General features: G+C 46.4%; 1 protein-coding gene across 6 annotated transcripts; it reads left to right on the forward strand.

Moving 5' to 3' along the window:
- Nucleotides 1–211: 211 nt before the first annotated feature.
- On the forward strand, nt 212–20,647 carry LAYN (layilin). Of its 6 annotated transcripts, XM_059708027.1 has the most exons (8): nt 212–618; nt 1,214–1,237; nt 3,522–3,819; nt 9,804–9,961; nt 12,869–12,901; nt 13,511–13,594; nt 15,867–15,969; nt 18,044–20,647. In XM_059708027.1, the coding sequence occupies exons 1-8, from the start codon at nt 537–539 to the stop codon at nt 18,408–18,410; spliced, it is 1,149 nt and encodes a 382-aa protein (XP_059564010.1). In that variant the 5' UTR covers nt 212–536; the 3' UTR covers nt 18,411–20,647. The 6 variants fall into 6 exon arrangements, with proteins under 6 accessions (XP_059564010.1, XP_059564011.1, XP_059564012.1 ...); XM_059708028.1 differs by lacking the exon at nt 1,214–1,237 and having other exon boundaries at nt 214–618; XM_059708029.1 differs by lacking the exon at nt 12,869–12,901 and having other exon boundaries at nt 216–618.
- The last annotated feature ends 4,328 nt before the right edge of the window (nt 20,648–24,975 follow it).

Genomic DNA, 24,975 nt, shown 5'->3' on the forward strand with positions numbered 1-24,975 from the left:
GTGCTGTCCCTCACGCGCCCGGCCAGCCCGAAGCCTGCGCTGCACCCTACCAGCCCCGGGCGGTCTCCCTGCCTGCCTCTCCCAAGTGCATCTGGCCTGTCCCCAGGAGGGGGGCGGGGGGGGGGCGAGGCGCGGTCCTGTTTTTAGCCACAGTGCTCTCGTCATCAGACTTCAGCGAAGCCAGGCGGGTTTGCCCCGGCCCTGAGCTCTAGGCAAATGCGGGATCTCCTAGGGAAGCTCGGAGTGGGGCGGGAGCTGGCTCCCCTCCCCTGCTCGCTGCCCCCGGGCGGGCCGGGTGTCTGGCGCCCAGCCCCGGAGGAGGCCAGGGGGGCGGGCCAGCTGGCGGGGCTGCCCTCCCCGCAGTGACGTCCCTGGGGGCGGAGGGGAGACGGGCTGGCTCCGCGCCCTCCCCACCTCCTCCGGGTGCCAGGTCTGTCCTCCGGAGATGCAGCTGCCGGGTGCAGTGGTGCGGGCTGCCGCAGGTCCACCCGCTCCTCCGCGGTAGCGCCCGGGGTCCGAGGAGCACGGGGCGGGCCATGCAGCTGGGGGCGCCGCAGGCCGTGCTGCTGGCCGTGCTGCTGGCGGGGCTCCGGGGCCAGAAGGGTCGCCTGCTGAGCGGTGAGTGCGCGGGGGCCGCTTCCCGGGAGGCTCGGCTGATGCGCCCACCGCACCCCAGCCACGGCTGTCTTCAGGGCCGCCTCTTCTCAGGCCCTTTGCAGAGGGGGGGCTGCGGGGGTGAGGGCGGTGGCGCCCCAACCTAACTAGTGGACTCAGCCTTTCTGGGGGAGCAATCGCCCGCGGCTGAGCCCCGCGCGGGTTCCCTGATATCCTGGATCTCTCCAAGTCTGTCCCCAGCCCAGCTCGCGGAATGCGGGAACGTGGGCTGGTGGGACAGTGGGCCCAGTGGGCCCGGCGGGCACAGGCCCGGGACCCCCATGCAGATCGGGCTCGCAGACTCCCGGTCCTCCCCCCCGCCCCCCACGCCCCGAGAAGGTCTGATAGGAGAGGGCGGGTACAGTAGGGGTTCCGGATCGGCTGTGCCCCGGGAACCTAGCCAGTTACTCCTGGTCTTTTGCGGGAAGGGGGCGGGATGGCTGAGTCCAGCGCTCGGAATCCGCGCTTGGAGATCGGAAAGAAGCCTAGTGTGCTCGGGACAAGTCCCGCCTGACTCTGAGGAGTGACTCTCTGCTTCCTTCCTCCCGCGTGTCTGCAGCCTCGGACGTGGACCTCAGAGGAGGTACAGTGCTTGGGTTTCTTGCCTCTTGCATTCGTTCTGCATGTGGGGGTAGAAGGCCCGCGCTCCTGTCTTTCTCGGGCCCGCCTCGCAGGCGACCGCATGGCCCCAGAGGGACGGAGGCGAATGGAACCCGCACCCCTTTATCCTGCTTGCACCGCTGATTGAAAAAATCCTAAAGTTGGTTTCCTGCTTGCACAGCTGATTGAAAACATCTAAAGTTGGTTTCCGGGCGGGATTGGGTGCGGAGCGGCCAAGGGGAGGGTGAACTGAATTGGGCTGCTGGAGCTCTGTCATCGGCCAAGGGGAATAGAAGGCCGCCCCCCCTTCCCCTTCCTGCTAAAGAGAAGAGCCGGACACTTCCTGAGGCCAGGGAGCCAGACGCGCCCTGGGCCTCCTGCCAGCTCTGGCCCCGGGGCCACTCACCTGCTGACTTGGGAGGTGTGGCCAGGCTGGACCACAGGGGGAACTTCTTCAGGGTGTGACGTTTTCCCTTGATCATCCAACAGTGTTCAGCGGGCACTACCAGTAAATCAACTCCAACTTCTGTTTTGCTGATGACCAGCTGGGGGGCGGGGGGTGGAGTGGGGGGCCTAGGGCTCATGCGTTTGTCTTTTGCTCATTTGGAGCCACCTCTAAGGACTCCTTGAAGCAGAGCTGGGCCCAGTCTTCTCCCAGGCAGCAGCCCAGCCACAGCCTCTCCGGCCAGTGTTCCCAGTTTCTCTGGAATACCTTTTTGGTGAAATACCACTTTTGAGGCCTCCTATTTCTCTGGAGGACCAGTCCTATTAGGGTTTATTTAGCAATAGCAGAATGACACCTAAAGAAAGAAGGTACAAAACTCTTCATAACTGGCTGCTTATTGAGACTTTCTCTACCAAAGCCATGAAAGAAGAAACAGGAAATAAGAAATCACAGCCTTCTGGATTTGTCCTTATGTGCGCTGGTCCCGTGTAGCACTGTATTCTTATGACGGAGGATAATGAAGGCTGTCTGGCTCCCAGCACAGCTGCAGAATAAGTTAGGAAAGTGAGAGCATTCCATGGGGGCTAGGAAGAGGCTTGCAAACCAAAATCCGTTACCCCTGGCTTTATGCAACAAGTCACACCCACAGCCCAGGATCTGGCTCTTCGCTGAAAGGGATTCCCCTTGTACTCTGGATCCAGAAACAGATGCTGTCTGCTCCCATGGGCTGGGAACTGGCATCTGTTTACATATTCCCAGCACTTACCACAGTGCTAGGCATAGCTAGTATACTCAGTACATGATGATTAAACAGAGGAGTCATGAGGCTCATGTTTCAGGGGTAGCAAGGCTCCAGGCACCGGGACCCAAGCTAGAGCGGTGTGTACTGGTGAGCAATTTGTTATTTGCTCCTCAGTAGAATCCCATCTACTTGTCTCAGATGGTCTTCTGCCCTTCAGCTGTCAGTCAGTTGGAACACGCCTGACTGTGGGATGGGGAGTGGGTAATACAGTTCGCTGGTTACTGGCATGACTTTATAATTAGAGCTCTGACTTAGGCAATGCTGCTGATAGCTATGTGGCCTTAGCCAAATTCTTTACTTTCTCTAAGCCTCGGTTTTCTCATCTGTAAGATGGGGCATAAGCAATATCTACATCAGGGACTTACTATGGGAGTTCAATGAGATAAATGATGTATGTAAATGTAAAAAAACCCAAAACCTTGGCATAGTTCATGGCACATAGTGAGAGTTCAGTTAACCTTAGTTGAGCTTAGGCAAGATCAGTAGCAGAACGGCGCACAGAATGGGTGAACTCTGAGTCCTGCCACATGGGCAGGGGGCTCCAGGGTAGAGAAGTCCACACCCAATTTCAGCATGCCTCTCTTCTCTGAAGGAAGCACCAAACAGATAACTCACTTAAAGCCACACTAAAGAAGGAAGAAAAAATAAAAATAAAAAATATAAAAAAGCCACATTATCCCCCGAGACTCCCTAATAGCATGAAAGTGATTTGTGTGCCTTTACGTGACACCATACGCTTTCATCTGCCTCTCTTTTAGAGGAAAGCCAAAAATCTGCTGTTCAGGAAACTGCGATGGGACAAACAAAGCATGGAGTCCCTACGTGATAGAGTCTAAGTCACCACATCTCCTGCGGGCAGGCTATTAACTTTTCTCAGAACCCTAACTGATCTTACAACAGTCCACTGATGAGTCATCAGAAAGCCTGCCCTAGGGACAGCTTCATTCGCATGCCTCCAAGTCCCTGCTCTAGCGGACTTTGGGTTCACTGACGTGGTTGGAATTTTTTTTTTTTTTCTAGGCCAGCCGGTCTGCCGGGGAGGAACACAGAGACCTTGTTATAAAGTCCTTTACTTCCATGATGCTTCTCGAAGACTGAACTTTGAGGAAGCCAGAGCAGCCTGCCGGAGGGATGGGGGCCAGCTAGTCAGCATTGAGTCTGAAGATGAACAGAGGCTGATAGAAAAGTTCATTGAAAACCTCCTGGCGTCTGATGGCGATTTCTGGATTGGGCTCCGGAGGCGTGAGGAGAAGCAAAGCAACAGCACAGCCTGCCAGGACCTTTACACTTGGATGGATGGCAGCATATCAACATTCAGGTAAATGTGGAACCCAAGGTGGCTAACCCACTTGACATAATTCCAAAAGGAGGCAGGTTAGACCCATGGTGCCAGGTCAGTGAGGAGGAGGAGGCCGACCCAGGCAACAGCTGTGTAGAGACGGCAGCGGAGTAGCGCTGACTAAAGCAGTGTAGTGAATTGAAGGTGGTGAGTCAGCCTTGATCTGGGCCCAGCTCTTATCCAAAGAACTCTCTTCTGAAGGGTGTGGCCCCAAAGCATTGTTCCAATGGCATGCAATGCTTCCAGTCAATCGTTCTGGCTACCTGGCTTTTCAGACTAGAACTCCAGTGAGAGATGGAAGGTCTATGGGGCTAAGACTGAAGGTAGATCTCCAGACCACAGGGAATCATAATGATGGGCAAGAAATCAGAGACAAGATCTAATTCTATGGATTGGGCAAGAGAGGGCTTAAGGGAGCCTACAGTTTATAGAACCTTCCTAAACCCATGCCCTCCCCTGGCACCATGGTGTTGCCATCGCCTCCACCCCCACCCCAAGAAATGCAGTGACATGGACAAACATAAAAAAATATCAAATTAAAAGGCAGACATAAGACTGGAAAAAATTGTAGAAAATTTAACAAAGAGTATATTTTTATGAGTTTATATAAAAGTCAATAAAACACTGAAAGTTTACATTTATAATAATAAAAGCATAATATGCTACTTAGACCGGACAGTTGAACGACCTTCCAGACGTCATTCCATACATCCTTCCCAAAGAAGCCACGGTGGTGGGGTCGAGGCAGAGGCAGTTAGGGGTGATCAGGCAGGCAAGCGAGCAGTTAGGGGCGATCAGGCAAGCAGGCAGAGTGTTTAGGGGTGATCAAGCAGGCAGGCGAGTGGTTAGGGGTGATCAGACAGGCAGGCAGGCGAGCATTTAGGAGGCAGCGGTCCCAGATTGTGAGAGGGTGCAGGCTGGGCTGAGGGACACCCCCCTCCCGTGCACGAATTTTGTGCACTGGGCCTCTAGTAAGTTAATAAAACCCCAAAAGATAAAGAGGCAAAGGACCTAAGCAAACATTTCAGGAAATACAAAATCTAACTGGTAAACAATCATATGATAAAAAAAGTTTAAACTCATTATCAATAAAAACAATGAAAGTTAAAATATATCTTCTTTACCCATTACATTTAAGACAGCATGTCAGCATCTAACAAAGTCTACCCATTATGCTGATCAGATCCACATCTTCATCTAAGACAGCAGTTCTCAACCTGTGGGTCTCGACCCCTTTGGAGGTCGAATGACCCTTTCACAGGGGTCGCCTAAGACCATCGGAAAACACATATATAATTACATATTGTTTATACATAAACACATATTGTTTACAGTAGAAAAATTACAGTTATGAAGTAGCAACAAAAATAATTTTATGGTTGGGGGTCACCACAACATTAGGAACTGTATTAAAGGGTTGAGGCATTAGAAGGTTGAGAACCACTGATCTTAGTTCTAGGAGTACCTCCTTCGGGATCCTCATGGGCTTTTCTTCCTGGGAGAAACTTAAAAGGGAAGGTTAATAGGATGAACTGCACTTCTCACCACTGCATCTCCCTCCTCTGCTATCCAGTCCAGATTCCCTGCCCCTCTGCTCAGGGACTAGGAGGCCCTAGTCACCTTGCACTTTTCCATTTACCATCAAAATTAGGCATATGAGTACTGACAGGTATCCAAATAGACAATCTGGGTGCCATACGTATTTCTCTCTGCTCATAATGAGAGTGTGGACCGATACTGTTGAGCCCATGCAGAAGTACTTCCTCCTCATGATTAGGGTGAGTTAACTCTTGCCAAGATAATAGTCTTCTTCTTACCTGCTGGTCCCTGCACACAGGGACCCCAGAGTGCCCAGGTGGCAGCCAAAGCTCATAGTTCAATAAGGCTTTTGCTGTATCTTCTAATGGGTACCCTTTGGGTCCCAGGACCTTTAAACTCACAAAGCCCAGCATTGCAGAGACAATAAGTACAAATTCTCCAACTGGGCCACTACCAGTGATAGTAATCAGGGCTTCTTCTGCTTCCATCCTTAGGCTCCCAGACCTATGTAGTCTTACTCTTGGGGACACAGGACGATACAAAGGTCATTGATTCAAAGTGTACGCTGCATCTTGGAGGATGATGCCCTGTTCTCACAAAGTATTGCCTCTAAGCTAGTGCTTCAAGCTTTGTTTTCAGTGGCTCTTCCATAACTCTGTCAAGCTGGCAGCTTCAGGATAGTGAATATATGAGATGATTAGCAAATCCCATGGCCAGGTTCCTACTCCCACTCCTTTGCTATAAAGTAGATCCTGTGGTCTGATGAAATGTTACTTGGGGTACGGTGCTGGTAGATCAAATACTGTGTGTGTAACCCTTTGGATAGAGATGCTGACTAAGGCCCTGGGGCAGGAAAGGCAAACCCACACCCAGGCTGTTTGTCTATTCCTGTCAAAATGAGTCACTGGAAGGAGTCCATTGTAGTCAACTTGCTGGTCTCCTAGGGTTGGTACCCTTTCAGGGACTTAACATTGGTCTCTATTGCCGGCAGGTTAGGTGGTCCTTGGAGAGTGTGGACCGATACTGTTGAGCCCATGCAGTTTCCATCCCTGCCACCATGGCTACTCTAGTGTGTAGCTATTGCACCAGCACTGGGGCAGCTGACAACAGACTAGCTGACATCAACTGGCCAAGTCATTTTGTATCCCTCGTTGTTAAGGGTCTCTTCCATGCTAGATACTTTCTGGTGGGCTTTAACATATAACAGAGTCTCATACTTCATGCCTATTCCCATATGTCTAGTCATAACACTCTATCCAATAGCTCCTTGTCCCCAATCTTCTACTCTTTCTCCTTTTAGAAAGCTTTTACCCCTGATCAGCTGGCCAAGCTCTCTGCCCTACCCCTGAGTCCTTCTCTCTTCTAACCTCCACTAACTACCAACAAAACTCTGGACATTGGGAGGATGTCCTCTTAACACTTGACCTTTCAAAACCACCTCTGAGTGGGGCTGTAGTGCAGCTGTTATCCATTTGGAGCTGTACGCCATATTTGGCTGACTTATCCACAAACCAAGCTCAGGCTGCCTCTATCAGCTAGTTGATGCAAGGGATTCCCTTCTACAGCTATAGGTGTAAGCTGAGAAAGAGACACTAGTACAACAGTGGTAGATGTCATGGCAGTCTGCTCTGCCTATTCATACAGTGCTCTTTGCCCTACTCATACAATGCCCTTCAGTCATATATATCTTCCATCTATAATGGATTGATTCCAGGCCTGCCTGGCCTGTGACTATGTGTGTCTGACAGTGCTTCACTCATGATGGGCAAGTTGGATTGAATGATCTCTTGGTGCTATTTTTATAGTAGCAAGCCAGGTGGTTCTTTCTCAGCTATAGATGACAAGGCCTTGCTACAGAATCCTAGGGGTTTGCCTTGTGATTCTCTCATTGGGGCTTGTCACAAATTCTACACGGCATTATTTTTCCCACCATTGATACCTCTAATAATAGGGTCTACTTGATCATATGGCCCAAGTGGTAAGTCTCTTTGCACCACAGCCTAGACCTGCTTCAGGGTCCTTTTCGGCTCTAGATCCCACTCAAAGCCAGCTGTCTTTTGTGTCAGCTGGTTTTCGGGCCAGAGCTGTATTTCCAGGTGTGAAATATGCTTCTAGACCCCTAAGAGACCTACTAATGCCACGGTTCCTTCTTCAAGTTATTGCAAGATGCTTCAAATTACTGCTTTAAATCCTTTCATTTGAAAGGGATGTTCTGGCATTCCCTAGATCACTAGACACTTATACATTTTCATGAAGTGGCAGGTTCCTGAATCGTCATAGGGTTTAGCTCCAACCCATGGAGCACATGAATCTTACTAAGCCTCCCATTTACTAGCTGTTTCTTGCTCATCTGCTTCACTCAGCATGTCAGCAATGTAATGGACTAGCATGATTTTCTGCAAGATGTCTGGGCTGCTCAGGTCTCTTCATGCCATATTAGGACAGAGGGCAGGAAAATTAGTGTAGTCCTGAGGGAAGACTAGAGTGTATACTGTTGTCTATTCCAAAGAAATACAAACTGTTTCTGATTCTTTTCCTGATAAAGATGAAAAAAAATGTGTTCACCAGATCTGCATACTAGGTACCAAGGGCATGTTAACCTGCTGTAGCAAAGATACCACATACGGGAAAACAGCTGCAATTGAGGCTTCCACTTGGTTCAGTTTACACTACTCCAGTCTTCTCCTTCAGGACCTGCCTGCTTTGTTGCAGACTAGTGAATTACACAGAGATGTGATGGGGAATACCACCCTTGCAGTCTCTAAGTCTTTAGGGATGCCACTACTTTCTGTCATCTTCTCCTGGATAAGATACTGTGTTTACTTACTATCTTGAAGAGGGCTGGGGAAAGTGCAGTTTCAGAGGCTTCCACTTGACCTTCTCTGCTATGAAAGCCTACAGGCTTTCAATTTGTATATTTGGGGACTCAAAAATGAGCACTGGATGGGTTCCACTGTGAGTTGTTCCTGGGCCAGAATTTCACTTGATACCTGACCTCAGTATGCACCCACTCTAATGGGCAGCCTTGGTGTCACTTCAAGTCTTTGGGCATCAATGTCGACTTGCACCTTGTGTCCAGCAGGCTCTATAATAGTTGGGTTTTCTCTTCTCCCACTGCATGGCTACTTGAGTAAATGGCTGTAGGCCCCTTTGGGAGAACAGAGGAGATTATCACCACTTGTACCTGCCATGGTGTTGCAGGGTCCTTCCTCCTTGGAACTTAGCCTCTCCTATCAAAGAGTGCTCAGCTTGAAACCAGGTGCCAGATATAACATTCCATCTAGTCTATCACCTGTGAGATGAAATAACATAAAGCCATAAGGCCAATGGAAAGCCATAAGGCCAATGGCAAGTCAGTGTAAGAGGCCCACCTATGGAGTTGGAAAATGGCTTGGAGGTAACTAATGAGGAGCAGAGGATCCAGGCATAGTATCCAGTGGTATTGCAATGCCAGCTATTGTCCAGGCACATAAAACCCAGTGGGTGCAGCAAAGTATCTTCCTTTTGGTGGAGGGAATACAACACTGAGCAGAACCATAATGGGGTGCTATGAGGTGACCTGACTCATAGCTGTTTCCTAAGGAGAGGCTCTGATAAGGGTAGGCAGAGACGCAGGGCCAAGCTCTGAGTGCTGGAAGGGAGCAGCTCAGGTGCGTAATCTGGTAGACTAGAGCCAGCCCATGGCCAGTGCATGGGGTGGGTGCTCAGAGCACTTCGACGCTTTGCGAAATCCAAAACCTGGCACCCACGTATCCAGCTGGGTGGCAGTGCCATTTAATTCCAAGTAGCACTGGATAGTGACGCTGAGGCTGCTAATGCATCCTACCCAGGAGCCAGGGAGACCAAGACAAGAAATCTAGCAGTGAAGGCCAGCCAAGGGGCTCATCAGCCTGAGGAGCAGGAAACAACTGGAGACTATGTGGGCCCTTTGCTCTTGTCCCCACCTCCTCACCTGCTTTGACATCCTCTATATTTTGGAAAGTCTTTCCAGGGCTGGAAAAGTCAGTTATGGCCAATTAAAAAGTGTGAGGAGATGGGAGGAGGACATGAGATGAGTCATGCCTCTTCTCAGCACATCTGACTTATAAAAGAAGAAAAATAAACCCAGTTATCGAAAAGCAAGCAATAAATAAGATTGTTCAGAATGGGCTGCTAGCTGTTTTTCCCCCCCATAATTACTTTGCAGAAATCATATGATAATATATTCCTTCCTTCCTGCAAAAAGGTTGTGGCAAATGTCAGATGATTGATTGTGCTGTCCATATTAGAAAGCCTGGCGGTACTTCAATTCCTCCCTTTTTCTGTATTGTGTTCTTGAAGCAGAGTCTTAAGTTCGTGGCTCAGTAGGATTTGATGGACAAACAAAGGCTTTGAAGGCTGGTATCCTTCTCCAATTGCCTCCACTGTTGACCCCTTTCCTACAGGAACTGGTATGTGGATGAGCCTTCCTGTGGCAGCGAGGTCTGCGTAGTCATGTACCATCAGCCATCTGCACCCACCGGCATCGGGGGCCCCTATATGTTCCAGTGGAATGACGACCGATGCAACATGAAGAACAATTTCATTTGCAAATACTCCGATGGTAATGATTCTCTCCCAAGTTAGGTGGCTGAATCTCTCAACTTCCCCTCTCATTTTATGAGCAGCTTGCTGGTTCCAAGAATTTATTATGTGGTCTCCAAGAAAGTGTGTTGCACATGCCAGCAATGTGCAACATTGGGAATCCTTGGAAAGGGAAATGTAGAGAGCCTTCCTCCTTGAGGAATAGCTCTAGCAAAGGAGAGGGGTATCAGATGCTAAGAGAGGGATGAAGCAAAAAAGGGTCTAATTTATGTACAATAAAGCAAGAATTATGAGAACTTCGGGAAACAAAAAGTTCTCTAAGTGGACAATTACAAATTCTGATTCTTTCCACATGTGATGTTGGCTGTAGGAGCTTGGAATAAAGAAGAAATATGAAAAGAAACTGGCCATTGTTCCTACAAGTCTTCTAACAGCCATGCGAGATTATTTCCTGGGGCTTTAAGGAAACAGAATTGTGACCTGAGGCGGTAGATGATAAAATACACCAGTTTCTCTGGTTTGGGGCAAAGAGTAGACACACTGATGAGCTTGAACTCCCAGACCACCCTCTATATGTACCTTGCAAGTGCAACGGGCGTTTGCTCCTAGGTCTGTCAAGGGTTTGGACTCTAAGACTGTAGTCTCATTGTGCTGGAGTTTCCCACACTCCTCCATTATAACTGGCTTGGGTCTAAACTTGAAGTGAGTTCTGATCTGTCCCTCAAGTTTCTCACCTCCATGAAGCCAACTGCTTGGCTCCAATTCTGCATCCTTTCCCGATAGGAGAATGACTTAGTTCTAGTTGGTTACTAAGTAATCCTATCATCTTTTAATTGTTTGAATTGGACTATGCTTTTTCTGCTAAAAGATTTCTTTTCTTTCTTTCCACCCTCTCAAGTAAATTATGTTTCCCAGAAACCTGTTTCCCTAAGTCCCATGCAGAGTTGTCTTAGGCAGGTGATTGCAAAGTTGGAGGCTGTCTAAGCAGGTCACCTTCCAGAGCAATGAAAGGGAGAGAGAGAGAGAGAGAGAGAGAGAGAGAGAGAGAGAGAGAGAGAGAGAAGAGAGAGATTAAAGAGAATAAGTAAATAAATGAAATATGATAAGATTATAACATTTGGGTGGAGAATATATGAAAATTATTTGTACTATTCTTGCAAATTTTTATAAATCGGAAATTACTTCAAAATAATAAATTTAAAAAAATGATAATTTCCTCTGGGAACCTTCCAGGGCCCCTCAAACTAGGTTAGGTGATCGTCCCATGAGGATCATAGCTCCTCACACACCCATTACTTTAACGGCCTATTTACAAGTTTGGCTCCCTCCCTACATGTTTGGCATGAGTTCTGGAAATATACACGTCTGACCAATTAATCCCTGCACTTGGTGGATTAGGGAAAGCTCATCCAGTGTGGTTCCAACAGAATGGCACACCACTCATTATGCCAGCGTGGCAAGGGACTGATTGAATAACATCCCAAACTGCATTTGACAACATGACCACATAGAGCAGGGCGCGTACTAGCCAGATCTGCACACTTGATTACTTCCAGGTATGCTAAAGGCATGCGCAGGTTCAGTGAAAATCAGAGACAATTCGTCACGGGCGGTGCATTGCAGACACACCGCAGGACTGGAGCAAATGCTGCGTAAATATGCTGACTGCTGCCGGTTTGCACAGTGGATTACACCACAGAAAGACAGGAAAATGAGTAGATCATGTAACGTTATTGAGTATACTTTGTATTATAATGTAACATTACAAAATTTTTAAAAATATTTATTAATATTAAAACATTTATTTTTATGTATCAATATCTATTAATATTGTCCTATATTTCCAAGGATGGGACTATTTCTCATTTGCTATCTTATCTCCATTACCTAGCACAGTTTGTCTCCTTATGATTTTAATTTTTATTTGAATTTATTGTTTCAAATTCCAGTTCAGCTATTACTTAATAGCTGAGGGATTTGGTCAAGTTATATAATCTCCCTGTACCTTGGCTTCCTCATGTAGAAAATCAGAGTAATAATAGCACCTACCTCATGAGGCTGTTTTCAGGATAAATTGTTTGTCTTAGAAAACACTTAGAACATGATGATATTTCTGTCAGATGACATGCACTGTATAAATGTTTTTTTTTAATAAATTAATGGATTTGAGTCATCTCTATAAATTCCTGAACTGATGAGAAGACGATTAAAAGTTTTCTCTCTGAATCACTTTGACATCCTGGCCTTAGGACTGTGAATTCTAAAATCTTGCCCTTGAGGACCCCATCCCCATGAGCCCCAGACCATCGGGTTGGCATCAGAGAGTGACTGCCAGAAGAGAGTACACACATTTGCTATAAGTTGTCTGTGCAACCTGACTTTCCTGAGGTTCTTTGAAATATGTCAAATGACTCAGTTCTAGACCACCAGCCTCTACCTAGGGGCTGGCCAGTAGACTACTTAGCCCCCCAACTAGTTCCACTGTGTGGAGATCATTGTCTGTTGCTTTCTAAAGCATCCCAATAGGAATTGTTAAGACACCTTGGATTGCTTTAAAATAACCCAGGCCTGAGTGTAGTGGGGAAGGATTACTGCTGAAACTAGATTAGCCATATGTTGATAAGAACTGCAGCTAACAGTGGTACATAGAGGTTCATTATATCAGTCTTTCTATTTTTGTGTATATTTGGTAATCCTCATATTTAAAAATTTCAAAATACTTTTTAAAAAAGAAAAAAAAAGTGCACAAGCAAAGCTGGGGGAGGACTAGTCTTCGTGCACAAGTGATCCTGTTGACTAACTTCAGACGGAGATGGTTTGTTGGTGACTGAATGAGCAAACAACTGGATGCCATGAACTGGCCAATTTCCTTAAGGCAGCATGGAAATTTAGTTATTATTTTCGTTTTTGTTTCTTTCTGCTACAGAGGAACCAACAGTTCCTTCTACGGGGCTGGGAGGTAAGCCTGTCTTTTGAGGTTTGGGCTAATTTGGGCTATTTCACAGCCCTTCTTCATAGGTTTAGAACCATATGATCTTTAGTCCAGATGGTTCAACAGAAAGATCATTGCTAACCCAGAACATTTAAACAGGTATATGCCATATCCAGCCATGGCGAGTCGTGGAGAGTCTCGCTCTCTAACATTGTCTGTTTCTCTCAAAGCTGAAAAGGAACCGTTGAAAATTCAGTTTGAGATGTCACTTGTCATGATTGACAATATGAAAGGAATAGCTCATCTGTTTAAACAAGTGGGCCAAACTGATCATGTTTGGTCCTAGAAATGAGTCATTGACTCTTCCCCTTAGCACCTGCGTACAGTATGTGCCTTGATGCCAACCACCAGCGGGTTGTTGCAGTACGTGATTCTTGGAGCAAGAGTCTCACCAGAAAGAAAAAGACAATTAAACCTCTAACCCAGCAAAGTCTACCCTTGTTCTGTGTCTATAAATGGCAATGGTCAAACTGCTACTGCCTTTTGGCACTCCACCTTGAACCTGGTAGGATTTCAGAGAATATCTGTGTTTTGATGCCTTTCTCCAGGTTCTCAAGTTCATGTGTCTGTTTCCAGGTGAAAGGACAAATCCAGCCACACCCATACTTCCAGAAAACACAGAGAAAGAAGATGTCAAAGAAACATTTAAAGAAAACAAAGGTATATACAGAACTCTCCTGGGAAAAATAGATAACGGGACTCCCTTGATCACACATTACCCACAGTTACATTTCCTACTTTTTTCCATCCCATAGCTACCTAACAATGGAACTAGACAGTGCATTTGTGACTTTGCAAAAACTGCATCAAATGTTAGCTTTCATCAGTGTACTATGCTGATGGAGCTGTCCTAAGACAATAGGGGAAATTAGGCTGCAGGGGAGGAAAAGTCTGCATGAAGATGGAGCCTTGGGAACCACCCAGAAGTCCTGGGGCGGGTGATGGGGCAGAAACTGACAGAATGGATGTAGGGAAATAAGAGCAGAGAGTCGCAGACCATGCTGCATACGATCCATGATGAATATTAATTGTGAAACAAATAAAGGAAATGGACAAAAACCTTTTAAAAGTTAAATCATAAAAGATAAAAGGAAATGGGGTGATGAGTTGGAGTGCTAATGGACTTTCAACCTGGACTCCACTTTGAGTTGTTATTGTTTTGTTATCCCCACCCCAGGATTAGTTTATGGATTTGAGAGAGAGAGAGAAACATTGATGTGAAAGAGAAACATTGATTGGTTGCCTTGCGTACTTGCCCCAACTGGGAATTGACCAGAAACCTAGGCATGTGCCCTGACTGGTAATCGAACCTCCAACTTTTTTGGTGTGTGGGACAATGCTCCAACCAACTGAGCCACCAGACGGGGGCTCCACCTTGAATTTTAAGAGGGAAATTTGGGTTTTTTGTCGCTGGGCAACTTTAAAAAAACCATAAGTTCTCTGTGCTTCAGTTTAATCATTTCCATAATGGAAGTAATAATGTTTTTCTCACTACCTGAGAAACTGTGTCCATAAAATAAAAAAGGATATTGTGATATGGTGATTAAGTTCTGACTCTAGCCCTCCAAGTTAGCACAACCCTACAGGTTAAGGACTCAGGCCCCAAAAAGACTGCCTTCACTTCAGACATCAGCCACAAGTTCTGGGATCCCCAGGCCACCTGCACTTCTATCCAACTGGCTATAAATCCAGGGGGTGCCCACCACTCCCTCAGGTTCATTAATTTGGTGGGACAACTCATAGAACTCAGGAAAATGCTATACCTATGACTACATGTTATTATAAAGGATACAAATCAGGACCAGCCAAATGAAAAACACATGAGGTGAGGTCTAGAAAGGTGCCACATGGGGAGCTCCTGTCCTCTCTCTGTAGAGTCTGGATGCCTTCTCATGCTCCTCACACATCAGTGTGTTCACCGACCAGGAAGCTCCACTGAGCTTTGGTGTGAGAAGTTTAACTGAGGTGTCATTACATTAGCGTAACTGGTGTGGTCATTGGCCATGTCATTGAGCTCAATCTCCAGGCCCCACTGCCTTCTCACCAGCCCCATTGTGAGACATCTCTGTCAGCATCAACTCTGATATGGTCTGAGGGCCTCGTGAATAACAATCACTCCTATTACCTGAGAAATTCCGAAGTTTTGGAGCCCCTTCCTCCCAGGAACCAGGGAGAAAGGCCAATCAAGTGTGTTATTCTACAACAGATAATACAAGGAAATGTTGGGTAAAAGTACACAGTAAGTACTATGCAAAGATGGGTGGCATTTTTATTGCTCTTTGTTATTAAGGTGGTATTTAAAGTGGTCGTGTGTGTGTGTGTGTGTGTGTGTGTGTGTGTGTGTGTGTGTGTAACAGATTCTGTGGAAAAACAAAGCAACAGCCTCTGGGTGGATGGGAATCTTGGACCAGTCGGACTAGGGAAGGGGTCAGTCCCCAATCCTTGATCCTCCCAAAGCCCCTTGAAAGAAAATTCTCTGGTTCTGAGACTTAAAGGACAGAAGAAGTCACTGCTCATGGGCCCAACTGGATCCAGTTAGTCTTAGAAATGTTGGGAAGCGTCTGCAGTCTGAATCGCGTGCTTCCTGTGACGGTCTCCCCTTCCTCCCTCTCCCTCACCCCGCCTTGGGAACATCCACACCGCCTAACAGCCCCTTCTTCGTTATGGGAGAGGAAGGACAAGAAAAGAGAATATCTTTCAACTGGAAAAAAAAAATGTAATTACCCAAACTGCCCTTCTGCTATTGTATGAGACCCAAACTTTAAACTTCTCTGTTACCTAGAATAATTGGACAGGGAGAAAAGACTCACTTTTTGAAAGGAGATGCTCTTTGGAATACTCTGTGTCGATTATGTGGATTATGCTTTTTAAAGCCTGTTTCGAAGCACAGAACAACATCATTAATGCGGATACCGTGCGTTTTTCTTTTCAGAAGCTGCCTGGAACCTTGTCTACCTCCTAGTGCCCGGCATCCCCCTCTTCCTCCTCCTGCTGGTCACCACAGTTGTCTGCTGGGTTTGGATCTGGAGGAGGAGGCAAGTAAAACCTTGGTCATGCAAACTTTTGTCTTCTGAACTCTCAGGTTTGGACATTGCCCTATTTATTTAACTAAAAGCCATGGCAGTGACAAGAGAGACACCACTGCAGTTTTGAGAGTAAATTCTCTGCCGTGCTCTAGGCGTTCTGAAGTACCAAGCATTTGTGCTTAGCTGTGGTTGAGAGTGATCTTGCATTCTTTCATTTTTTTTTAAATGGCTTGAGGGGTGAAACTGTGTTATTCTGCATCCACTCAGCCAAGTGCTCTCAGAAACCCACGCTCTCAAGTGTTTGTTGAGTGAGTGGAGGAGTGAATAGTGAGCCACATGGAAAACATCTCTTTCAGAACATTCTGGCAAACATCTGAAACTGAATCACTCTATTCAAAATGAGATAGCCAAATACTTTTAATTGGCTTTTCTGTCCACTGAATAGCAACTGTAGACTGCTACAAAACACCGCACTAATAGCCTAGGGCAGTGATGGCGAACCTTTTGAGCTCGGCGTGTCAGCATTTTGAAAAACCCTAACTTAACTCTTGTGCCGTGTCACATGTAGAAATTTTTTGATATTTGCAACCATAGTAAAAAAATACATATTTTTGATATTTATTTTATATATTTAAATGCCATTTAACAAAGAAAAATCAACCAAAAAAATGAGTTCGCGTGTCACCTCTGACACGTGTGTCATAGGTTCGCCATCACTGGCCTAGGGCCACTCCACTGATGGATCATGTTCCACACTTTTGAGATGCCCATGGCTTCCCAGCTACCTTTTCCCCATTGTCCTGGTACACAGAGGAGAAGGCTGGTGTGCCCACTCTACAACAGGAAAACGAAGGTCCAGTTTCAGATGTGACGCCCTTTGATGACCAATTTAAGATGACTGAGTAAGAATAGAACCTGCTGCATTTAATAACGACTTCCTTAGAGAATTATTAGCATCAAAGCAGTTAGTACAGGCAGAATGGGCATATAGTAAGCACTCAAATGTTCGCTCTTATTACTGTGCTCATTGTTACTAGTTAATTCCTTTTCATCTAAAAATTGAATTCAGGCCGAAACCGGTTTGGCTCAGTGGATAGAGCGTCGGCCTGCGGACTGAAGGGTCCCAGGTTCGGTTCCGGTCAAGGGCATGTACCTGAGTTGCGGGCACATCCCCAGTGGGAGATGTGCAGGAGGCAGCTGATCGATGTTTCTCTCTCATCGATGTTTCTAGCTCTCTATCTCTCTCCCTTCCTCTCTGTAAAAAATCAATAAAACATATTTTAAAAAAAAATTGAATTCAGTTTAAAAAAAATTACAATTGTGTTTTACGGCTGCTTACTCTGCGATTGGTTCTTGATTTCTCTTCCTTCCTCTGCCTATTTAGCACCTCACCTGGTCTGGTGAAGCCTAGCGATTCCTTCCCGGAAAAATATTTTTGAATGCATAAAATAAAATGCATTGAATGCAAGGGAAGCAATTATACAAATATATAGTTTAGCAAAGTATTTCCCCAAAGGAATGTGATAAAGTAATACATGTGCTCCTTAATTGGTGCTTCTTTATTTAGTGATGGGTGTAATTATTATCATTTTGAAGTTATTTTAAGGCATCTATTATTACTGTGATGTTATAAAATCATGAAATCACAAACATATCTATGGTTTCTCTTGTTGATCAAGTCAGAGATATTACTAATTTTATTCTTGTTTATTTTCCTACACTTAGAATTGAAAGACTGGCCTTTTTCACTTAGAGAAGAGGGTTTTTTTTTTAAGTGAAATCTCTCCCCATCCCATTCTATCATGGACCCTTTGGGGGCTCTGAAGGTCCCAGGACAGACACCTCTGTTCCATGCGTCGGCAGCAGTGAGTGGTAGATTTACAGTCGCTTTGAGCCTAGCAACACGCCCCTGTTTTGTTCCCCCTCGCCCTGCGGATGCCTGACTGTGGAGTCAGGCAGGTGAGAAGCACAGCTGTGCCTGCCCAGGATGGCCTCCTGCCCGGCCAGTGGGCCCGGGGATAGTCGGGCCCAGGGATGGTCGCAGCCCCCGCGTCTGAAAACTCAGCCCTGTCTTCTCTCCTAGGACACGGGAGCAGCCAGACCCCAGCGGGAAGGAGCCGCGCACCATCTGGCCCTCGCCCGGCCCCGCGCACAGCCCGGACCTGGAGGTTTACAGCGTCATCCGGAAACAAAGCGAAGCCGATTTGGCCGAGACCCGGCCGGACCTGAAGAACATTTCATTCCGAGGGTGCTCGGGAGCAGCCACTCCCGAGGACATGTCCTGTGGCTCCGACCACAGGGCTGTGAACCCGTCCGAGAGCGGGTTCGTCACCCTGGCCAGCATCGAGAGCGGCTTTGTGACCAATGACATTTACGAGTTCTCTCCAGACCACCGCCTGGGGAGGAGCGAGGAGTGTGGGTGGGTGGAAAATGAAATCTATGGCTATTAGGACCCGGGAACGACACGTGAACGGACAAGAATGGGAAAGAAAGGAGAAGCAACAGCCTCCAATTCTCTATGAGGAAAACACTCAGAAGGCCTGGGGTGAGCATGTGGTCCCGTCAGTCACCGCTATTGCATCCTTACCCCAGCCTTGCACCAGCTCTGTCGGGTGAGGAAGCAGCTTGCCCAGGCCTGGCGCAGAGGAGGAAATCGGTGGCAGCTGATTGCTTGTAGCAGACCAGCCAGGGACAGCGCTCTCCTGGGCAGGGCCCCCGGGTGGCTGCGGGACTGGGGACACCCATCTCCAGGACACCCATCCCCAGGTCTTTTTCCTTCCTCTGGACAACAGCCCCGGTGATCACCACGGGACGGGACGGAAATGACAGATGATTTCAAAGCCTCATGTGCTGGCCTGGGCTGGCCTGCGCACCAGCCATTCTTGTATCTGTGTTTTTCAGACTGAAATCCAATAAAAAGCAGGAAGCCAAATGTTAGTCAGTCTGCGCCGACAGCCCTTCCTCTGCATGTGGCCTCGCGGGACCTTTCTTTCTTTCTCCCCACATCCAAACCGGGGAATATTTTGGAAACTGAAAATGAAACTGGAACCTCGGCTTCTCGGCTTTTTGGGTCCCCAGCCCCACACTGCACGTTGTTCTGTCTGTGTGTTTGTTCTCGAGCAGCATCAACGTAAGGTTACCGGTCCTGACGATGAGTCTTCCCTGTTGTTTTAGGAACCTGACAATGTTTTTGGGCTCAAATCCAGAGAAAGGTTTCGAGGCCTAACATCCGTCATTTACCGTTTGGAGGTCTGAAGGCCATTATCTAAGTCACCAGCAACCTCCCTCTTCTCCGTTTAATGATCTTATTATTGTCACCATCGCTCGTACATAGTATTTCTGAAGAGTTTGTAACTTTGCCTCCCACATGGAGCCCCACACTAGATAAAGTGAACCAGCCTGGGTCCGAGCCCTACCCAATGCAGTGGATTGTAACCGCAGCTCAATGGCCTGTCCAGCTGGCATAGGGAGCAGGGTGGATACAAAAACATCATTTACGTCTGTTTCTGGGGAGTGTATTCTGTGGAGTTACAACATTTCAAGCAAAACAGTGACCTCGTGGTCTGAAGGACTAATCCGTGGCTCTAAAACAGTGGTTCTCAACCTTCCTAATGCCGCAACCCTTTAGTACATACAGTTCCTCATGTTGTGGTGACCCCCAACCATAAAATTATTTTCGTTGCTACTTCATAACTGTCATTTTGCTACTGTTATGAATCATAATGTAAATATCTGATATGCAGGCTGTATTTAGGCGACCCCTGTGAAAGGGTTGTTCGACCCCCAAAGGGGTCGCGAGCCACAGGTTGAGAACCACTGCCCTAAAATACTGAAGTCCCCATTTTGCTTCATACATCTTGGCTCTGTGATCTGTGCCTCAACTCTGGCCACTGTGAGGTTGCCGATTCCCTGAGGGTAGGGATCCTATCCGCCCTGTCAGCATTGTCCCTCCTACAGCCAGGGCAGCACCTTGCACAGAGCAGACAATCAATTCTTGTTGAAGGGATGAACAATTCATCGTTCAGACTGATGTAAAATAGCCTGCGTACTTCAAAAGTCTGCAGGACCTCTTTCTCATACTGCACCTGCTGGGGGAGGTGATTAATTACTATTTTAGTTGGAAAAGCACTCCCACCGCCTAGGAAGAAGGAAGAGTAGTAACAAGTAAAGGAAGCTGGTGAATTGTGTTAACGACTTGCTTTAATTATGCCACTAAAACCTGGAAAAGACCCATTCTTAAAGGTTATAGTAGGAGTGACTCCTTCAGCACCTTCTCTTTGCCGTTCCTGTGTTTCCTGCACAGATTTCTCCCTTCTGGGTTTCCGTGCAGCCAGTCTTACCTACCCTGCATTTAAATTAATCCATTTCTTTTCCTCCTCAGATTTACTAGCCTGAATTTATCCAACTCCATTTCTATCTCTGACAATTACGTTTCACTAATCTAACAAACGTTTATTAAGTGTTTATGTTCAAATTGGACATTGAGTTAATCTAGGTATTGTTTTAAAATGTAGTAAACTGCCTGGCCGCTGTGGCTCAGTGCTTGAGCATTGACCCATGCACCAAGAGGTCACCAGTTCAATTCCCAGTCAGGGCACATGCCCAGGTCTTGGGATCTATCCCCAGTGGGGGCCATGCAGGAGGCAGCCAATCGATGATTCTCTTTCATCAATGTTTCCCTTTCTCTTTCCCTTTCTCTCTCTCTAAAAATTAATAAAAACATATTTAAAAACATAAAAATGTAGTAAACCTGTTTCATCTTTTAAGACCATAATTCCCAGGGTTCCCCCCTCCCCACTGTGACACACACAATAGATGAAATATATATAAAATAATTCCTTGTGTCTCTTTTATGAGTCCACATGATATAAAATGGTAAATTGGTATTTTGATGAGGTGTGGAATATTTGCATAGTTTCAAAATATCTCCCCACAAAATGCTCACGCATTACAAAGGAACACTGCCTGCAGACACGACCTTAAATCAAATGATCAGTGTGAACATCGCCACTAATGGGACAATTGAAATTACATACCACCTAATCAGGTACAATCAGACGAACACATAATATTTTTGCCAAAGATGTATAATATGAATCTAATTGTGAGGAAGCATCATGTAAAAACATCTGTAAAATAACTTCAGCCCTGACCGGTTTGGCTCAGTGGATAGAGCGTCGTCCTGCGGGCTGAAGGGTCCCTGGTTCGATTCCGGCCAAGGGCATGTACCTTGGTTGCGGGCACAACCCCAGTAGGGGGTGTGCAGGAGGCAGCTGATCAATGTTTCTCTCTCATCGATGTTTCTAACTCTCTATCCCTCTTCCTTCCTCTCTGTGAAAAATCAATAAAATATATATATTTTAAAATAAATAAATAAAAAATAAAAAAAAAATAACTTCAGACTTCAAGTGTCAAGATAAGGAAAGTCAAAAAAGACTGAGCAACTGCTCTAGACTGAAAGAAACTAAAAAGGGGACAACTAAAGTCACTGTTCCATTCTGAACCGAGTCTTTTTGCTATTAAAGAAATTACTAGAATATCTGGAAAAACTTGGGTGGGGTGTGAGGACCAGATAGCAGTGATGCATTGGTGTTAGTTCCTGATTATGATAGCTGTGTTGAGGTTATCTAAGAGAATGTCCTTGCTTGTGGGAAACACACATTAGAGTGTTAAGGGATGATGGGACATCAGGTTGGCAACTTAACTCTTAGATGGTTTGGGGTTGGGGGCAGGGGTAGGAGGTCTTTGTACTGTACTGACAACTTTTCTTTTAGTTTGAAATTGCTTGAGGAAAAGCATTTGTAAGTAGTGGTACTAGACTTATTAGCAACCTATCACTGTCAGTATGCCGATGTGGTTGAAAGCGGCTGATCCAAGACCAAAAAGCATCGTTGTTAAAGCTGTCAATCAGAACTCCCACCCCAGCTCAGGCTCCGTGCCCAAGCCCCACGTTGGCCATGTCCTTGCAGGTTACAGGGAGCCGTGATGAGTACTTTCTGACTATGACCATCACCCTCCGAAAGTCAATTCAGCCATCCCTTTCATCCAGGATTTCCCATCATCCCGCTGTGAAAATACACACAAGTGGTGGGACCTAGACTAGATAAACTCTAAGGTGTCTTCCGGTTCTAAAAGCAGATGATTTCAATATGATTTTTTTCTAGTTTAGTGTTGAGCATGTTATGCTGCCTCACTTCTGAACTTGTGGTAACACATACTGGATGGTGGATGCAAACTGGAGAGAGGTGCCACATAAAGCCCTCGGAAGCTGCAAGCTCAGAGATGAAAAAGCAAAAGAGCCAGTTCTTCTGGACAGCCTCTCCTTTTTCTTTCAAAGAGCAGTTAATGGTTAGGAATTGCTAATTAATCTGGTGTTATTTTTTAATCCTAAATGTGAACAGCAGAAAGAAATGGTGTCTGGAATGAGTCATCAGAACAAGGGCTTCAGGAGAAACCGGTTTTCAAAACAGAGTAAGACCAGGTTAGACCTAGAAAATACAAACGTTTTGAAAACATAAAGCTGTTTAATATATATTATCGCAAAATGGATACTAGCATCATCTATGGTGAGTTCCATATTTTAATCAGCATTATTTAGATCCATTCAGAACAGCACAAATTTTTGCTCTTCTGTTCTTTTCTCATATGACTTGTATTTGGTTCCAAGCAGGATCAAGCAGAATTCATAATTACCTGACCGTATTGGTGTAATTAGGGGGAAAGGCCAGTGAGCATTTCATGCAATGCATTTGGGCCAGAAAGTTGGAAGCTGCTTTAAATTTTTCACCGCCAGGTGGCAGTGTTAGGCTACCACAGAAATTACTACTCATGTTAGAAATTACGACTAGTGTTCCTTAGTTTCTGGCGAGTAACTTCCTGCAGGCAAGGGGATTGAAAAGGATATAAGGAGAAATAAGACAGCATCAATCTGACCGTCAAACCTCAGAGGGAAGGTAGGGGAGGGTGGGAGTAAGGGGGAGAGATCAACCAAAGGATTGTATGCATGCATATAAGCCTAACCAATGGACACAGACACCAGGGAGGAGAGGGCATGGTGGGGGGAGGGAGGGGGGCGGAATGGGACTCTAAGGACACATATGTAACACCTTAATCAATAAAGAAAAATTTTTTTAAAAAAAGAAGTTGTTAAAATCCTGGGTTCGGGAATCAGAGTGTCTAGGTCCTAAATCCTGTTTGAGCCACTTACTGGCTGTGCAATCAGGAACAAACTACTGAATTATTTAAGCCTCAGTTTCCTCAACTTCAAAACAACTACCCTAAGGCATTGTTGTGAGGATGAAATCACAAAATATATGCAGAGCATTGGCACATGCTATGGACATGTTGAAGTCCATGCCATGTGTTGACAGTCTAGCCCCCAGTAACTCAAAATGCAATCTTCTTTGAAGAAAGGGTCAGATGTAATCAGTGAACATGAATGAAGTCATTCCAGTGGGCCTAATCCGATATGACTAGTGTCCTTATAAAAAGAGGGGAGTATGCCCTGGCCAGTGTGAGTTCTTGGTTAGAAAATCAGCCCTCACATTGAAGGGTCTAGGGTTCAATTCCTGGTTAAGGGCATGTACCAGTGTTGCAGGTTCTATCCCCAGCTGGGTTGGGGCATGCAGGAGGCAACTAATCAAAGTTTTTTTTTCTCTCTCTCTCTCTCCACTCCTTCATTCCCTCCCTTTCCCTCTCTCTGAAAAGCAATGGGGAAAATATCATCAAGTGAGCATTACAAACACTAAAGAGGACATTAGGACACAGAGACATGCACACAGGGAGGACATCTTGTGAAGGCGATGGCAGAGATTGGGAGGATGCTTCTGTGAGCCAAGAAAAGCTGAAGATTGACAAACCAGCAGAAACTAGCCAAGGAGCCAGAACAGAGCCTCCCTCACAGCCTCACCTGTGGACACCTTGCTATCAGAGCTCCAGCCTCCAGAACTGTGAGAAAATAAATTTCTGTTCTTTAAGCCACCCAGTATGTGGTGCTTTGTGACAGCCGCCCAGGGAAATATACAGCACATGATAAGTACCAAAATACTAGCTGTTATTTGTAGTTCTGTACACTTTTAATCTAATTGTACTAAAGCAACAAGACTCTTTCTACTGAAAATTGAAGTGTCACAGAAGGCAAAACTCCCAACAGAGAGAGGGTGGTGATGAAATGCACTGGGATGTGCAAACAATGAGAATCCTAAGGTCTTCCCTGAAGAGGACTGCACAGAGGCCACGTGAACCATAGAGGGAGTAGGATTTGGAGCCCGAGATGCGGATTTGAGTCACTTGAGCACTTGCTTGTATAGGTGTTAGTTCTCATTCAAAGAAGGGCTCCTGCCCTGGCCAGTGAGGCTCAGATACAGCAAAAGCAGGTTCCATTCTGCTCAGGGCACACACTCGGGTTGCAGGTTCCATACCCCATCAGGGCGTGGCTGGGAGGCAACTGATCAATGTCTCTCTCTGTCTCTCTCTCATATCCATGTTTCTCCCACTCCTCTCTCTCCCTTCCTCTCTCTAATAAAAAAATGAATCACTTTATTTTGAAAGCAAAGAGGGCTCCTGCTAGTTGGAGGATTGGATTGAATAACGTGTACCATCTCACTTAAACTCAGTGCATACATTTCAGCCATTTGCCTTTGACCCTACAGAAGCTGGAAAAGGACAGGAGGCAAAGAAGCTTGGTGGTAATTGGTCTCTTTTTCTTTGCTGGCATCTAGAATCTCCAACAGCTATTTTATTAAAGGCTAAGATCAGGTAGGTGGGATTAAGGCTGAGGAACATTCCCTAGCTGACCCGCCCCCCCCCTTTACCCCATGCCACAGACCTCTTCACCATTTCACCCCCAGCCCTAACCCACAAGGCAGTGAGGAAAAGTCTTAAATAACTTGAGCTGGAATAGGCAGCACTACAAGTTTCCATACTTGGGAGGTGACCTTGAGTCTTTCTCAGGCTCAAAGAAGAAAATCAGCCCCACTGGGTGCCCTGGAGGGCTGTCTGCAGTTTGGAGGGCTA

The sequence above is a fragment of the Myotis daubentonii genome, chromosome 9 (assembly GCF_963259705.1).
Source record: "Myotis daubentonii chromosome 9, mMyoDau2.1, whole genome shotgun sequence".
NCBI lineage: Eukaryota > Metazoa > Chordata > Mammalia > Chiroptera > Vespertilionidae > Myotis > Myotis daubentonii.

Coding starts and splice junctions, on each gene's coding strand:
- LAYN (XM_059708027.1), top strand. CDS start 537: ATGCAGCTGGGGGCGCCGCAGGCCGTGCTGCTGGCCGTGCTGCTGGCG. Junction 619..1,213: donor GAAGGGTCGCCTGCTGAGCG/GTGAGTGCGCGG, acceptor GCGTGTCTGCAG/CCTCGGACGTGGACCTCAGA. Junction 3,820..9,803: donor GGCAGCATATCAACATTCAG/GTAAATGTGGAA, acceptor CCTTTCCTACAG/GAACTGGTATGTGGATGAGC.